The following is a 17576-nucleotide window of genomic DNA, read 5'->3' as shown; positions in this document are numbered from 1 at the left end:
GCTACTTGGCCACTTATATATCTTCTCTGGAGAATTACCCACTTAAGCCATTTTTCCCATTTTGCCGGGGTGGGGGGAGGGGGTGGCTGTCTTTTATCATTGAATTGTAAGAGTTCTTTATATTTTTTGGATGCCATTCCCTTATCAAATATATGACAGGCAGATATTTCCCCCATTCTGTTGGTCACTTCCCTGATCCTGTGCTTCGAAGCACAAATGTTTTTAATTTTAATGAAGTCCAGTCTGTCTCTTGTCCGTTTGTTTCTTGTGCTTTTGTGTTAGATCTTAAACTCTTCCTTCTTCTAATCTGGGATTACCAAGATTTACTCCTTTGTTTTCAAAGAGGAGGGCTCAGTGTCCCATTTTTCATTCTGTAGACTTATATCTGATTTCTGGTTTCAGCAGGGCCCCCTCCCTCCAGTTGTCCTTCGGACTTTGAGTTTATAGTCATGCCTTATCAGAGAGTAAGTCTCCTATCTTTCTACAGAGCAGGAAGGGGATCTGTGTGAATGACTCCTTCTCCTAAGAAGGTTTTCAGGCTGCCCTGTAGCCCGCCCGCCTGGCCCCACGTGCACAGGCAGCCTTGTCCCCAGCGTGGGAGCATTTTCCAGGAGTTGGGGCCCGGCTCCTCACTGCCCGCCCACGCGCAGCTTTCTCTCTGCTTTGACCTCTCACACACAACGCGTCCTCTCTCCTTGGGTCCTGCTCTTCGGAGCATCAGATACACAGACCTTGGAGGCATTTTATGTGCCATCGAAGAGGCCACAGGTTGAAAGGGGTTTTTCCCTTCCTTCTGTTTCGTTTACCGGAAGTCACTGCTAGGTCTTCGTATTAATACGAAATCCTCCCGTTCCTGGAATAAACTCTATTTAAGCAGGGCCGTTTGGTTAGTTTGTGTACACTGCTGGATTTGTTTCGCTGATGTTTGGGATTTTTAACACGTGTGTGGAAAAATGAGTTTCTTCTCTTGTTTTCCCTTCCCGTGCCTGGTCCGGTTCTGGTATCAGATGTAACTAGTCTTACCGCTTCCTTAGCCACAGTGCCGTGGCAGTGCTCACAACACTGGCACCATCTTCAGCCCATGCAGCGTGCCCTCCCTCGGGGCTGCGTGTTCCGAGCCCGGGGACTTCACGTGTGCCCTGACCACAGTGGGGAAGGCTGCTCTGATCTTCCTTGAAGAAGGCGCGCTTTAGGTAGCGGGTGGGGATCACTGGCGTACGGAAGGCTCTGGTTTAGAGAACTACCCTGTGACCTCACCACTGTGGTCTTGCTCCATAAACGCTGGGGATTAGGGTTGTCTGGCTTTGGGGGGGGGGTGCGGGCAGAGAGTGGCTGCATGCCGCCTGGACTGTCCACCGGCCTCAACCCCTGTCAGTAAGTTGCCCTGAGGAAACTCTGTCAGCAGTGTCATCATTTTTCAATCTTAAAGGCCTTCTCAGTCTGGAAGGTACTTTACTGACCCTCCTCCGCCTTCTAACAAGTGTGTATTTGTTGTGGTGTGTGTTCTGTTGATCCTAGGTTTTTAATCCTGGATTTAACGTCTTCAGTGAGTTTTTTGTTTTTTTTTTTTTTTTAAATGTTTTTATTTATTTTTAAGACAGAGAGAGACAGAACATGAGCAGGGGAGGGGCAGAGAGTAGAGGGAGACGCAGAATCCGAAGCAGGATCCAGGCTCCGAGCTGGCAGCATAGAACCCGACGCAGGGCTCGAACTCACAGACTGTGAGATCATGACCTGAGCCGAAGCCGGACGCTCAACCGACTGAGCCACCCAGGTGCCCCTTCAGTGAGTTTTTAAAGCTGTTTAAAGTTTTTAAAGGAAGTTTTGGCTACAGTCATTTAGTAATTGTCCGTTTCTTAATGTTTTCCAATGTATCGGCAGGAAGCAGTTGATAGGATTATGTTGAGCGTGCAGATGTAAAGCACACACAGTCCTTTGCATGCGGATGAGTACAGGGGCACATCTGTGGGGTCACGTTTCCCTTGTTTGTGTGCCTTTCTCAGCCAGATGTGCCAGGAGCTTGTCTTCTGGTTCATTTGAGGCCCTGTGTTATTTTTCTCCACGAGGGGCCTCTTGTAGACACAGGTGCTAACCCTCTCCTCTCCGGTCAGCACCCACACAGGGCAGCTCCGTGCACCTCCTCTCTGGTTTCCTTCCGTCCCTTCTCCTCCCCACTGTAATACTTCCATTGAGCCGTCACTCGTCACTTGATGTTACGCATTGTATGTTATTAAAATGATGCATTTTATTACTATGCATGTATCGTTGATCTTAAAAATAGTTATTTTACCAGTAAAAACGGGTTTGTTTGGGAATAAAAGAAGATTGCAATTTCGGACCAGCAAGCTATGGCTAAACCACAGGCAAGCGCAGCAAAGAAGGGAGAAGAATGTTATTTCTCGGAGGAGGAGGAAGTCGAGAGGGGTTGTTTTAATGAAAGTCCACTGGAGGAAAGCGAAAGTCCAGGGAGGGTCAGTTTTTTATGGGAGATGCTATGTCCATCTCTCCTGTTGGGGCCTGTAATTGGTGGTTTATTCTGTCAGGGTCTGTAGTCAGCAGTCCTTCCCGTGATTGACATTGAGTGGTGCCACTCCCCTCCCAGCCTCACCTCCTGGCATCCGGGGTCCACTTGGGGTTTGCCTTTGTTAATTGCACAGTGCCTTTGGAACCACATCTTAACGGTTTGTGAATGTATGTTTTTAATTTTGTGCTGCAGACTTCACTCTGATTTTTTATTCACACTTGCTTTTTGAACATGCATTTGAGTGCCTGCTATGTCCTAGGAATGTGCTGAGCACATACGCTAAATCAAAATCTTGGTTCTTTTGGGACAGACAGCCCAACAGTCAAGTAAAAAGGATGTTAGCTGGTGTTAAGTGACAACAGGGAAACCTCAGAGCGGGGCAGACAGACGCCGCGGGGACTCCCGATGTACTTCTTGTTCAGTTCCTCTGACTGCTGCGTGCCATTCGGTTGTGTATTTGCTGTTTCCGTCACGATGGGCATCTCAGCTCTCCCCACTCCCCACTGCCGCAAAAAATCTGGCGATTATCCCCGTGTGGGGACTCTCTCTGGAACCAGGAGTGGGGGGCTGACACATGCCTGTCTCATTTCCCTGGGGGACTTCTCTACATGGTGATGTACCCATCCACTCCCCCGAGTTAGTCTATGGGGTCCAGTTTCCCCATAGCCCTGTTGGCTAACATTGTTTTATTTTGTATTTTTCTGACTGTTGGAGCCTTTGAGTATCATGTCATCCACTGACTAGCTGCCGGGGTCTTCCCCTTGTGTGAGTGCCCCTTCATATGTCTCACCTCTTCTTTTACCGCATTCTTTGCCTGTTTTTTGATTAGCACAAATCCCGTGTACCATGTAGACTTTAATCTGTGGTCACTTGTTGAGGTAGTATTCTATTACGTTGACTTCAAGACGCACGTTCTTTTTGCTTTTCCTGTTTCACAACCTCTGAAGTGGGGATGAATCCTGCAGCTGAGAACCGTTGTCAGCAGTGACGGGGGGGGGGTGTCCCCACCTGTGTATCGAGCACTTGCTCACGGCTGTGCCCACTGCCAGCTCTTCGGTTGTTACAAACACTGCTGGCAGGTAAATCAGCGGTTGGTGGGGGAAGGGGCCCGACCCCTCCAAGCCGGAGACGAGAGGCTGCACTGACGAAGGCTTTGAACGTCCCTTTGTCAGACCTCTGCCTGTGGGTGATCCCGGCTCGCTTTTAGAATTGTCATTCGGTCAGGGGAAAGATGAGTTGAGTCCAGTAGGGAAGTCCCGGCGTCAGAATTTGGAACGTGGGGGACACTAACCTGCCAGGTAACCTCAGAGACGGTGGGGGAGCATCGTAGACAACACGGGGTCCTCCTGGTGGCGGGGGGAGCGTGTTGTCTGAACACCCGTGAAATCCACGACTCAGGGGAGAATGAACAGTGGAGACTTGGGCGAAGAGGTTAGGACTGTGTTGATGGACTTACCCTGCTTACGTTTTCCTTTTCACAAGTACGGACGTACTGGGACAAATCTGTGTCGAAGCGTACCTAGTAGAAGTGTTCATTAAACGTAAACTACAAAATTCTAACACGACAGAACATTACCTTTTAGTTGGCACTGGTTTTCTTTCTTGGCGGTAGGCAAAAACCTACCATTGGCATCTTAGATTCACTGAAGTACAGTAAATCTCTTTATCACCGGCTGTTGACTGTGTGGTGTCTTCATCGAACCAAAATTCTTCATTTTGACTCAGATTCATCCATTTTGGTCTCACTGTGTTTGGGGACTTACCAGCAATGGTTTCTACTCCAAGGTCACAAGGACATCCTTCTACATTTTCATCTGTTATGTCTTCCAGAACATCTTTTATGGTTTTAATATGTCTAGAATTAATCTGGGTACATGTTTATCCAAGTTTATTTTTCTCCGTAGGGAAGAGAGGTGTGTAATTTGGTAGTTTGTGGGGCAGCTGCTGTCACTCACAGGTATTTGTGTGCACAGTTCTCTCGAGTTCTAGTCTTTCCTCGCTCTGGGTGCCTGTTCTGGCACTGGTACCCGACCCATGGTTTTTGTTTGTTTGGTTTCTTTAATGTTTATTTCTTTTGAGAGACAGTGAGTGAGCAGGGGAGGAGCAGAGGGAGGGGGAGAACCCCAGGCAGGCTCCTCTCGATCAGCACGGAGCCCACAAACCGTGAGATCACGACCTGAGCCGAAATCAAGAGTCAGGGTGCTTAACCGACTGAGCCACCCAGGCGCCCCCTCAACCCATTGTTAATGGGGTTCTGGAATACTAGTTTCCTTCTGGTAAAGCATCATCCTGTTTCTAAATTCACTTGAAATTACTGACTCTCACTAATAGTGAGGTTGTGAGTTTGGATTGGAAAGGGTTTTATTTTTCCTCCAGCTAGTCCTCTGAGGCCTTGATTATGGAGATGTCTTTCTAGATTGGCTTTATTTGCTCCTGGGAGAGACCCTGAAGGCTCTCATACTCCCCCGTTCCTTGTTACATGCCCAGTGTGACGTTCCTGCTAGCCTGCGTGGAGCACAGGCGTGAGCTTCCATTTCTTGCTGGAGACTGGTTTCCCTCCCCGCTCCCAGTGCCGGACAGAAACAAGACCCTTGTGTCCCTATGCCATGGTGCCTCTTGGCAGCTTGCCGGCTGTGGTTAGGGGCTTTGGGCGTACTTCCTTTTGACGGTTTGATTTCTCTGCGTGTTAGTTTTCGTACACTGGCCGTGACTTTTCCAGCAGCAGCCTTAGTACAGACTTGTCCACGCAGGTGTTTTGGTTTTCCATGTCTGTGTGAGCGCCAGCACCTCCACACCGGGACCGTCGGGAAACTCAAGGGTGAGGAGCAGGAGACTGAATGAACGCTGGATTCAGAAGCAGAGTAGGTGGCTTGAAGGAGAAGCCCCTGAGGCCAAAGGGAAGAGGGAGGGAAATATTTAGAGAGCACCTGTGACGGGCCAGGCCCTTATCTAGCAACGGCCCTGAGAGGTGGGTTCCTTCCATACTTTAGAGATGAAGAAGCCAAGACCCCCAGCGGCCGAGGAGCGTCCCCGAGCTCCTGGAGCCACCAGGAGCCAAGAGGCAGAAGGCGTCTGTCTGGCTGACCGCAGCCCTTCCCTGCGTCCTCCTGCCTCTTGTACAGGTTCACCTACTTCTGTGAATTTACTTCGAGTGCCTGTTCTCTTCCTTCCCTGCGTTCCCACATGTTCTGTTTCTCACATAAGAAACCAGTTCTGATCGCACGTCCCGAGAGCCGTGTTTCCAGTCTTTTCTGACGGCAGCGCATCTTCCAGAGCAGCGCGTGTGCACAGGGGTGCACGTGTGCAACTGAGGCAGGCTCGCGCCGCAGTCCTTGCCCTGGGCCTGTGCTCTGATGGCCTCCGTCCCCCTCGGCTCGCGGCTTCCTTCGGCCCCAAGAGCCTGGTCGAGACCACGTTGGCCTCGCTAGCTCGTGACCCCCGGTTTGGCCCCGTGTTTTTGAAGCGTGGCCTTGAGGAGTGTTGTCAGCAGGGGGCGTGGCAGGTGGCCTCAGTAGCTGTCTCCTGTCCCGGCCCAACTCCGGTCCGCGCTCCCGGGCTGCTGGCCACCCTGTCTGCCCCACACCCTACCTCTCGAGCTGTAATCCAGCACTAACTTCAGAACCCCTGCGTACTTTTTGCGGTGGCTTTCCAGAGTTAACGTGTATTTTTGAGCCACTTAACTACAAGGCCAGAGCTCGTTCTGCCTGTTCTTGCTTTTGATGGTGATGTTTTTAGATTTCCTTCCAATTTGTCTTACTCCAGAGTTTTTTTCTGAGGTACTTCATTTACTTGTTCCTTCATGAGTTTTAAAATCACAATGAAGATTTACCACTAATCTGTGTTGGAATTACCACTCACTTTTTTTTTTACTTAAGTAGAACAAAGTAGCCTAATATGAATAGAGCTGATGGCCGATTTTTAACGTACCATTTGCTAACTGTACATGTTAGAACTAACAAAAAGAGCTGGAAGACGAGGATGCAGGTCGGGCAGAGTGACAACACTTGTGTGTCTCGTGAGCCACCAGGGTGGGTGGTGCCGCGTCCCTGTAACGTGAACGTCTGTTCACACGTACCTCTCTCCTCTCTTTCCCCAGCCCTCCGAGCCACAACATTGTGGTGAATGGAAAAAAATGTGTAAACTTCGCTTCGTTTAATTTTCTTGGATTACTGGATGACCCTCGGGTCAAGGTAAGCGGCCCCTGCGCTGGAGGCAGCAGGATTCCCTGCGAAACTGGGCCTGAAATAGACAAACGGAGGGCGTCAGGAAGGGCGCTCTCTGTTGCTGGTGCCGTCACTGTCGCCCGGCAGAGCTGGAACCTGGTCTCGACGCCCTCACTGGGCGATACGGGCGTCTGACGTGGCTCCGTGGCGGTGACACGCAGAGAGCCGCGGGAGGCGGCCCAGGTAGTCGTGGGAGGCACGTCTGGGAACCCAGTCCATCTCCCATTGGGAGTACGGGCCAGGAAGCTGTTTGGAGAACAGACTTTTGCCTGGAAACGCCACACAGTATAAAGGCATTGAGTTAACCAAGTTTGGATAGGTTAAAACACAACTTTTCCACGTTTTAAGTTCTGTCCCTCTAAATCTTTACATGTGTCTGCTCTTTATATCCTGTTGTTAGAATGGCCACGGTTCTAAGAAAGGAAGCAAAGTTGGGGGGGGGGGGTTGCCATGTGGGTTGAAGAATAGGATATGTCAGTTTTGAACTCTGAAAGATACGTTATTAAAACCTGATTTTTCTTACATCCACGAAGGCGGCGGCTTTGGTGTCCTTGAGGAAGTACGGCGTGGGGACCTGCGGGCCTAGAGGGTTTTACGGCACATTCGGTATGTTTCTGCCTTCTCTTTCAAACTACTGCTTTGTTTTTTTTTTTAATGTTTACTTTTGAGAGAGAGTGCATGTGAGCAGGGGAGGGGCAAAGAGAGAAGGAGACAGAAGATCTGAAGCAGGCTTTGTGCTGACAGCCTGACGCGGGGCTCGAACTCATGAACCGTGAGATCATGACCCGAGCAGAAGTTGGATGCTTAACCAACTGAGCCACCCAGGCACCTCCAAACTACTGCTTTTAAGAATTGACTCGATCTGATTTCAAAGCTCCTTGGGAAAGATATCCTGGATTCGTTGTGACATTGGGTGGGTGAGTGCTGTCTGTGTTTGGCATCGTGGCGGGAGGGGCCCTGGTCTGAGACTGAGTGTCGCTCACCGAGAAAAGTGCCTTAGGTGCACCGTCTCCCGGAGGGCGAGGCCCACGCTGCTGCTGCTGCTGCTGCTGCTGCTGCTTGTGCCCCGAGAGACCCAGTTTGTGTCTGTGTGTGTGACGGCAGGTGGCTCCGGTCTTCATAGTCGTGCAGGAACCTGGTTCTTCCTCATCGCCTTCCTCCAGTGCCAGGGAGCACCGAGCTCGTCCGCCTAGCTGAAGTCGCGCCACGGGTGTGGGGGAGGGGTGCCTGCAGTGGTCCCTTCGAGGCAGGTGGGAGTGTCGCGTGTCACTGCCACACTCCAGTGTGGCATAGAACCTAGGTGAGGCCTCGCCGTGGAGGGGCTGGGACACGCCTCCAGCCGGGCAGCCTCCTCGTTACATAATTGTTCAAATGAAGTTGTTACTGGAAATAATTTCCTGGCTTAGCAGCATCAGCGTGTGGGGAAGACAGCCAGGAAATCTCTTCCATCTTCTATTTGTACTTCCATTTCTAGGCCTTCGTGTGGTTTTTTTCACTTAAACAGTTAGGTGTTTTTATTTAAGGGAACACCTTTTCTTTATTCCTTAGCTAGCTTAGAAGTTAAATGATTTTTATTGGAAACAGACAACAGAGCTGGTGTCCAAGCATCTTAAGGTGGAAAAGATCTGAAAAATCTTGTATTCTAGCATTGCGGCCATTTAGAAGCAACGTAGAAAGTTCGGAGAGGCCGCCTGACTTCCTGACAGTCACACAGCTCATTAATTTCAGCCTTATGGCCAGAAACCAAGTATCCTGACTGCGAGTCCTTATGGGAAGATCAGAGACTTCAAGAGCACAGATCAGCCTCCCTCTTTGCCCCAGTCTAGTGCAAACACGGTTGGTTTGCTTGGTTTTTATTGGTAGGGAATTATTTCCTATAGTATTAGAAAACTAGAAAAGGCATTTTTTATGGGGTTGTTTGCTGTTATCTGATCAACAGTATTTTCTATGATTTGCTTGCTGTGGTAAAAAAAAAAAAATAGTTTTCTTTTTTTTTTTTGTTAGAAATTTCTTTATTATTACCTATTCTTTTTTTTTCAACTTTTTTTTTTTTTTTTTTTTTTTTCTGGGACAGAGAGAGACAGACAGAGCATGAACGGGGGAGGGGCAGAGAGAGAGAGGGAGACACAGAATCGGAAACAGGCTCCAGGCTCCGAGCCATTAGCCCAGAGCCTGACGCAGGGCTCGAACTCACGGACCACGAGATCGTGACCTGGCTGAAGTCGGACGCTTAACCGACTGCACCACCCAGGCGCCCCTATTACCTATTCTTATTAAGCACCAGCTTAATAACACAGAAAATTTCAAATCACCCTTCGACAGCCCATTCTTCCCCCCGCCACCCTAATTCTTGATAAAGAGCTCTTCAAGCGAAGACATGCTCTCTTCTCTCTTCCGTATAAAACTTTATCAAATAAAGGCAAAGAACTGTGTACATCTTGCTGTAAAATGCTGCCCATGGCTGTGGGAAGTATCTGCCCAGGCTCCTTTTACTGTCCAGGTCCTGAAAGACTCTTGTTCATGAACCGTCTCTTCACAAAGCAAGTCCACCACTTGCTAGGTTTATCATTCTGAGGGCCAAAAACTTTCTCACAAAGTCTCAGTCCAGTCTCTTGTCTCAGCTGCTGTAAGTAGGCCCCCATCACCTCATCTTCCTGTTTGTTTGCAGGTTTGGCATAAATTGCGTTAAGTGGAAAACCAGGCTCTCCAGGAATGGGAAAATTAGTGATTCCCAGGGTATACATTTCTTTCTCACCTTGGCTTTTGGAATTGCACTTTTGGAGTTTCTTCAGACACTCAGAAATATAGAGTGTTATATATATCAAGGTTCTATCAGCTTCATTCTTAATCTCATAGTTTTTGAAGAAAACATTGGCCTTGAAATAATAGATGGCTTCATCCACAATATCTGTATCTTTTGTCTCTCTAGGGGCGGGTCCTTTGAACTGACTTCTGATAGGCAACAGTGCCATGTTTCCAATGAGTTTGGTATCGGGGTCCATGAGAGAAGAGTGGTAAGCCGGCATCTTGGCGGCACCCGGTTTCAAGCTAGACCAGGAGGTTGGGGTTAGAGCGCTACGCTTCCGGTCCGGCGGCCCGGGCGGGCAAAAAATAGTTTTCTTACAAGCTTCTCTTTCTTGTGGATTTTATTTGCACGTGTGGCCTTGGCCCCTGCCTCAGAGTTCATTTCAGAGGATAGATAGCAGATTTAATGCCAAATCAAGTCATGGAAAAAAAATGTTTCAGCTTTTCAAAACCAGTTTTTCCAGAGCTGGTAGAATAGCCCAGTCAGCTTTCTGTTTGGATCACCTAATAGGTTGTCACGTGCTCCCAAACGCGAGGTCTGTAGTGGATGGTTTGTAAGTTAATATTCTTGATTGAATAATTCAGCCCGTGCTATAAACTTCGGAAGGTTTGTATAGAGAGTCAAAGGCTTCTCCCGCCATTGTCTCTACCCCAGAGAAGACAGCTGCTGTCAGTAGTCAGCTGCTTGTTCATTCTTCCAGAGACCTGTTTCGGCAAACGCAAACCCCTTCCATACACACATTTCCCCAAACAAATGGTGGCATACCCCACACGTGCTCTGTGCCTTGCTGTTGGAGTGATTTTGTTGGAACTTTAAACTGGATTTGGATTTTCAGGGGTCTGAGTGGGTCCCCGGGGGCAGAGTAATGAGCACATCTGTGTGTCACCCCCTCTGTACTGTGCGTCCTCGGCCGGGTCTCCCGGGTGGTAACTAGCGGAAGGTTCGGACGGACGGCGGCGTCAGTGTGGAGGCTGGAGGCGGGCTGGCAGGGCTGGCGGTGTGATGGCCTTGTAACAGGACCCGGGTCCTAGCGCGCTGTCCTTCTGGTAAGCTGATGTTGTTCCTCCTTCACAGGCGTCCGCGCCTGTCACCTCTGTTCTTTCTCGTGTGGCTATTGTCCACGTTTTCACTTTCTGGTTTTCCGACAGGATAGTTTGTATGTAATTATTATTTTTTTAAATTTTATTTTAGAGAGAGAGCATGAGTGGGAGAGTGGGGGAGAGAGAGAGATTGAGAATCCCCAGCCACATGCTCAGCATGGAGCCCGACACGGGGCTTGATCCCATGGCCCTGGGATCGTGACCTAAGCCGAGATCAAGAGTTGGACACTTACCTGAATGAGCCACCCAGATGTCCCTGACAGTATGTTTTTTACATTTTTCCTTATTCTGGAAGGAGTTGCTTATATTACAGTTATATTAAATTACCTTGAAATTTCAGTGTTGGGTAAGATCAGAGAAGGTACTTAAGGTAAGTGAAGGCTAAATTTTAAATCTCTAGAATAAACCTCCACAATTAAGTTATTCTGAATATTTATGGTATATTTGCCCTTTGCTCTGACCAACAAAGCAAACTGAGGACCCCTTTCCTCTCCTTTGAAGTTGCTTGTGCGCCCCTGCAGCCAAAGGCCTCTTTCCCTGGGCCCCCAGAAAGTTATTTTTAATTTTATCCTTTTTTCCCCCTGGAAATAACACATTCAGACATCTGTTTTTAAAGATGAAAATACTTCTTTGTTGAGCTCTTTTCTCAACTTTTCAAAAATAAACGTAAATCACTTGTAAATCTCCTTTATATTATAAATTATAATTTTCTTTTTAATGTTATAATATTCTTTTTAATTATTATTTCATAGTAACAGATGATTAATACAGAAAAAAAATCAACAGCAGAAAAAATCAAACATACAAACAAACATCATGTAGTTTTTTAGGCTGGATGTTGTCCTGCCTCTGGCAAGTGCTACTCAGCAAGTTCTTATCATCCTAAGGACCAGTGATGAGAAGTCTCCCCACCTTCCCCTTTATTGTTTGAATGTGTTTGAGAACAGAGCCAGTGGATTTGTCAGGTTGTAGAGCGTACATCCCTTCCTCTAGGGCTGATGAGGTCCCCTGCACTCTGATGCTTTCTCTTATCCAACTTCTCTGTTTGTTTTCTTTGAATAGGCTCAGATCTCATTGGCCTGAGGTTTATCGCTGGTTTCCCAGAATCTGCTTTGCATATACAATGCCTGCTTGGCTCTTTGCTCTTCAACTAAATCAAAACACAATTAGTGGCAGGGTTTCGTGGTGAGGGATAATTGTGTTCTAGAGCCAATCGTAAACAAGTAAATCGTTCGTTTATTTTTCAAAATATTTTCTTTGTTTCAAAGCCGTCAGCTGAACCCTGACTGCATGTTTTATCAGGAAGAAGACTTGGTCATAAAATTCCTACATCTGCCACTTCTTTTTACCAGCCGGTCTGGGATTGATTGTTTTTGCAGTGTAGGAGGGGAACAATCCTTGTTTGCACAGCTTAGAACATTTTGGTAAGAATCACAGAAGACACTGCATGTGAAAACATTGTGGAAAACGTTCAGCACTGTATTTATGTTGTAATGAGTGCATAACTGATATTATTTGTACTTTTAAGAAAAGTCCAAGTCTCGAGGGATTTTAAAAAAAAAAAAAACAGTGTGAAGCAGAAAAGTATAGAAGCCTTAAGAAAAAATGTAGTTGTTTTTAAACTGTTCTAAAGTTGACTGTTTTATAGTCTTTCCTTTGGAAAACAACCCAGAAAGCCGTTATAGCTCTTACTAGAATAAAACAGGGGATCCTGTATAATTGGAAAACAGAAAAGTGCCTGTAACGTGATAGTTCTTAAACATCCGGGGTTTGGACAACTCAAGTAGAAGATAGTGTAACTGCCCTTTTCTTTTTAAAAGGAAACCGCTTTTTATTCTACAAATACTGGTTTAACTGTACAAGCGCTTAAACGGCTTATCGGTTTTTCCATGCCAGGCCTTCTCCTGAGTGTTCATGGGCCGTGACTCGTGGTTCCGGTAACGATCCTTTGAGGCAGGTCCGACTGTGACCTGTTTGACAGAGGAGGGCTGGAGAGGCACGGGGCAGTGTCAGGCCTGCCCTGGGTCCACACCTGGGGAGGCGGGAGGCCAGAGCCAGAGCCCCCTGGGAGGACTGCTGCGGCCAGGCCCCACCCTGGGAGCCAGACATCCTGTCCCGGCCCTGCGTCCCGTCTCTAGGTTTCTGGTTCCGGGGCAGGTGCTAGAAAGGGCAGCGGGCGCGGGGAGGGCCCATGGGCTCTCTGGGCACCCGCCTCCGTGATCGTCCCCACCACGCTGGTTCCTAGCGGCGAAGCAGAGGATGTGCGCTTCCTCGCGCTCCGTGCAAACCGGTGGCACCAGCGGGTGGATCGTCCGCACGGAGGACAGACGTCGGGAGCGGGAGAGCACGGCCCTCTTCCTGTTTGCTGCCTCCCCTCCCTGTGTCTCACAGCATAGCTGTCACACATCAAGGGCAGCTGTCCCTACCCACCTGTCACAAAACCTGCTCTGCGAAGCTGCCGGCGGCAAAAACCCAGTGTCTTTAGGTACCCGGAGAAAAAGGCCGGTCTTTTTCAAACTTTTGGGAAAGACAAGAATCAGTAAGTCATTGACTTCTTGTGGAGAATTTTCTTAACCACGTTACGGCAGTGACATAAAAACGGTCATGAGTATACACAGCGATGAGAATATTTCTACCATACAGTTTTCATCAGCTGGGTAACTAACTCTTAGAGCCCTGAAAGTAAGCCAAGATTGTTTCACTTTCTCGTCGCTAATCGGTGAAAAAAAATGAGCCATTTAAAGTGGAGTCTACAGAATGATTTACGGTCCTTTTTGTAGTTGGCAAAAACGTTTGTGTCCATAGCATGTTTTTTCCCTTTGAAAGGACCTGGTGGGTGAGAGCAGTTCACTGTGGCTCGGCTTATCCATCTGCTAAATGGGGACGATGTGGGGCAGACTTGGGATTCGTAGGAGGCCTCCTGCGGGGACGCGCCCTGTTCTGATCAGAAGTGGGGGTGGCGGGGACTTGCCTGCAGGGCAGGAGCCACAGCTCTAGGGATGAGGGAGGCGCCCGTGCTCCGCGTGGGGGGGGCCTGTTCCGGGGGGCCTGTTCTCGAGCGTTTGGCTGCCTGCCTCTCTCTTGTCTGATTGAGAGATCCCACTGGCAGCGTCTCGTCGCGGGCGGCGCCAGGGTCAGGGTCGTGTCCTCGGACCCTGGCGTGGGCGTCACAGACCTTGTGCTTGAAGAGCTCAGCACCCTGTCGATACCATTTCGATCAAATGGGAGGTGGTCTTCTTAATGTTACTGTAAGATTCCACGCTGACTGGCTGAACGTTCATGTCGTGGAATGTCTAGTCTGCTCTATCGAATGGCGGTAACCTTTTGGTAATGGAAATCAGGCGGCCCTTCGTGTGCTTTTTGTGACAGGCCCTGTGGGGGTACATTTTACCTGCAAATAGGAAGAAGCGGGTTTCGTTTTTTTGTCACCACTTGAGCGGAGCGGGAGAGACCGTTCGTGTTCACAGTTCGGTAGCATCGTCTAAGAAGCACGTGCATCCAGGGGCTTCAATTTATTTTCTTCTCTGGGTACTGCTCCATTCTCGAGTTCCTCACTCTGCATCTCCGGCCGTCAAATTGGGGTTTGGTGGGGGGGCACCTGTGTCCTGCCATCCCCTCACTCAGTAGCTGGCTCCCACCCCATCCCTCGTCCCCAGCCCAGCGTTCTCAGTCTTCAGTCTGAAATCACGGCGCGTGTGTGGTACTGGTGAGTATAGAGGGGGCTGAGGGCGTGAACCTTCTGCCCCGGGCGTGGAGCTCCCCTGTGCCAGCCGCACCCTGCCTCTCCTGGAGGTGTCGCTTTGTCAGGCGCCAGAAACCCTGTATTTCTCCCCGATCCTGTGCTCGTCAGACCACCTGTCTTTATGTGATAGTCACTGCATTTGTTTTTTTAACGTTTATTTATTTTTGAGACAGAGACAGAGCATGAACAGGGGAGGGGCAGAGAGAGAGGGAGACACAGAAGCAGAAGCAGGCTCCAGGCTCCGAGCTGTCAGCACAGAGCCTGATGCGGGGCTCGAACTCACGGACCGCGAGATTGTGACCTGAGCCGAAGTCGGATGCTTAACCGACTGAGCCACCCAGGCGCCCCAGTCACTGCATGTTTGATAAACGAATGAGAAGATTATTGGACACCCCCCGTCTTTTAAAAATATAACCCCTTGTGAAGTTGAAACGTCTTTCATTCTTAATTTTCTTTGACTAATTAAAAAGCATCACAATAAGGTTAGTGTGTCCCTAATCAACCAGTGAGTGGGTTTACAGATTTGAGACACTTTATTCAGATGTGCCAAGAAGTTGATTCCGTATTTCTTATAGCTACACTAACTTAGCTCACTTATTCCTGTCTGGAAGGTGGTGGAAGCCTTACCCTGACCATTGACTCTGTGTCTCATCCCTTACGGTGGGAGTATTCAGTCCGGTCAGGCTTGAACCAGCTAGGGTAAATCCTGTCTGGCGGATCTCAGTCGCTCAGGCTTCGTGTCTCCCCGCTTCTCACCTGTCTCTGTGGGGCACCCCTCCTACTCCCTGCTCTCTGGGAGACCCGTGGTCGGTGGAGGGCAGGCCCCTGGAGTGATGCTCCCTGCATGCGGCCTTGACGTGGTCTGGGATAGCTCTGTCGGGCCATCCGCCCTCTGCAGCACCCTCGCCGGGACCCGTCTGGATCCCCCGCCACTGCCCGGACTTCCAGGTCCCCTGAGTCATGTGCCAGTGTTCCCCTTCGTGGCCTCTCGGTCTGCCTTTACTACCTCCGATTTCCCTCTCTCCCCTGAAGCTCCGGGGCTGGCGGGCCTGGCCGCATGCTTCCTGTAGCACTCCTGAGTGCTTGCACGGGGCACGCGGCGGGACTGATGCCTTCTCCAGACCTGGGTCCTGCTGTAGTTAAAAGAGCTAAAGGAAGTTTGAAAAGTCCTCTTCTCTCCCAGCTAATGCCTCATTTTGGGGCCCCAGGGCAAAGCTGGTCAGTGCACTGTTGCTTCTAGACCCTGCTGGGCCCTCCATGCCGGGGCCTTCAGCCTCGTGGCAGGGCCAGGGAAGGTGAGCGGCTGTAAGAAGCAGGGCAGGGAGGAGAGAGGTACCAGTGTAGCGAGCGCAGTGTGTTCCCGCCTTAACCAACATTCTTCTTTAGCGGCTCCTATAAAACACCGCATTTCTCTTTGTGCCATACGTTTGAAGTCCCCGGTCCGCTTAAATAGAAATCCAAACAGAAAAGTCAGTGCTGCGGAGCGATAGCAGGTGCACAGGGAAGTCCCAATAAGCTAGTAGACGAGGGAGCACCGCCTTGATTGGGGTACGCGGGTTCTTTGACGTTTCCTTTTTGAAGCTGGCTAACGCTTGTCCCGATGTCCGGCGAGTACCTTCTGCTAACATGCAAAAAAGGCTTTCATAGATTCACGTGTCGCGCATTGGTGAAGCCTCGGTGCGGTTGGCTGAGAGAAGTCAGAGCAGGTGGTCATTGGGCCTCGAATCCCAGCGCTGGCTGACGCAGAAGCGAAACCCAGCGTTGGAGCTGCCCCCCAGCACGCTTCGGGGACAGAGGCGTAGCTGATCCCATTCAGATTTCAGAAATCGTTTCGGCCCAGAGTTATCTAAACGGATCTCCCATCGTTTATAACTCAGAAGCAGTTTCATTTTGCCCGTAAGGTGACGGTATCGTTAACGAGACTTAATAAACTGAACTTACTTTCTCTACCCTCTGCGTAAAGAAGAGGAATTAGAAGGTGTCTTAACCATTTAACGTCTTGCTGTAGATGTGCACTTGGACCTGGAAGACCGCCTGGCAAAGTTTATGCAGACGGAAGAAGCCATTATCTACTCGTATGGATTTGCCACCATCGCCAGCGCTATTCCCGCGTACTCCAAGAGAGGGGACATTGTGTTTGTGTGAGTAACTTTTACCCACGTTTCTGGGCAGACTTCCTTTGGGAATGACGGTGATCCTCCCGGAGGATGCCTTTGTTAGAGGTCATCTGCCTTAGATAATCCTGACTTTTTATTTGGTAAAGAAATATATAGTAACTTCAGCGAAGTGATTGTACGGAATTGACGAGACTCTCACTGTAAGGATGCCTAAAGTGTTTTCAATTATTGATTTTATTTATTGACGTCCACAAGGCCAAGCTTACCATGGGTGAGGCCAGCGATCTCTCTTCTCTCTGCGGTTCGGTGACAGGATGGTAGTGTTCTTGAAGGGTCCGTGATCACCACCCACCTGGTTGCTCAAACTACTACTGCATTCTAGATTACCTTGTCAGGCTCATTTTGTACACTTTTCCTCAGGCATTCATGCTGTAGCCTTGTCAGCCTCCTGTGTTAATGTCCTCTCACCACAGGGCCTTTGCACATGCCATTCCTGTGCCTAGAACATTGCCGCTCCTCTCTGCTCCTGCTCACCCTGCACATGCCTCGCCTCTGCAGAGAAGCCTTCCCCAGCCTCTCAGACCAGGCCGAGGCCTCCCGCTGCATGGGAGAAGATCCTGGAGCCAGAGGAGTCTGGTGTTTGTGTGATCCATGATCACGTGGGTACTCACACTGCCCCTCAGAGTCCCTGTGCTTCTCCAGCCCCCACCCCCGCACACACACGTGGGCACCCGCACTGCACCCACCGCCCCGCTTCCCCCGTGGCCCTTCCAGCGGGGTGTACTAGTGCGTTGCCTCCCCTGGCGTTTGCCGTTCGTCGTGCTCGGTGAGCACCAGCTCGGTAAGCGAACAAACAGAGGTCGGAGCTTAGAAGAGGGTCCGAGTGACAAGGCTTCGGGGCCCAGCCTCCTGTGGCGCCCGCACCGCCCCGCGGCCTCTCCCTGGGGGGACTCACGCGGCGGCGCTGGCCCTGCCCGGGCTCCAGGACAAGTGTGCCTTTCCTCCCCACAGCCTGCGGCAGCCGGGGCACCGGCCTGTGGCCGCGTCAGGGTGAGGGTTTCCCG

General features: G+C 49.9%; 2 protein-coding genes across 3 annotated transcripts in view; one reads left to right on the top strand and one right to left on the bottom strand.

The window, feature by feature from the left end:
* SPTLC1 (serine palmitoyltransferase long chain base subunit 1) overlaps window positions 1-17576 on the top strand; it is a 54091-nt gene that overhangs the window by 8906 nt on the left and 27609 nt on the right. For both annotated transcript variants that reach the window (XM_045043912.1, XM_003995324.6), the window contains exons 4-6: window positions 6621-6714; window positions 7281-7353; window positions 16404-16536. In XM_045043912.1, coding sequence (XP_044899847.1) covers window positions 6621-6714; window positions 7281-7353; window positions 16404-16536 — 300 coding nt within the window. The remainder of the gene's footprint in view (window positions 1-6620; window positions 6715-7280; window positions 7354-16403; window positions 16537-17576) is intronic.
* Window positions 8735-9848, bottom strand: LOC101088194 (actin-related protein 2/3 complex subunit 3-like). The gene is made up of 2 exons (XM_045043913.1): window positions 9012-9848; window positions 8735-8769 (listed from the first exon to the last, which is right to left on the bottom strand). The coding sequence occupies exon 1, from the start codon at window positions 9771-9773 to the stop codon at window positions 9237-9239; it is 537 nt and encodes a 178-aa protein (XP_044899848.1). The 5' UTR covers window positions 9774-9848; the 3' UTR covers window positions 8735-8769; window positions 9012-9236.

Source organism: Felis catus, chromosome D4 (assembly GCF_018350175.1).
Source record: "Felis catus isolate Fca126 chromosome D4, F.catus_Fca126_mat1.0, whole genome shotgun sequence".
NCBI lineage: Eukaryota > Metazoa > Chordata > Mammalia > Carnivora > Felidae > Felis > Felis catus.
The sequence above is the reverse complement of the archived record's forward strand: the minus strand, read 5'-3'. Positions and strand labels throughout refer to the sequence as shown.

What these genes read in the sequence shown, in the direction of transcription:
- LOC101088194 (XM_045043913.1), bottom strand. Translation starts at nt 9,773, where the DNA reads ATGCCGGCTTACCACTCTTCTCTCATGGACCCCGATACCAAACTCATT.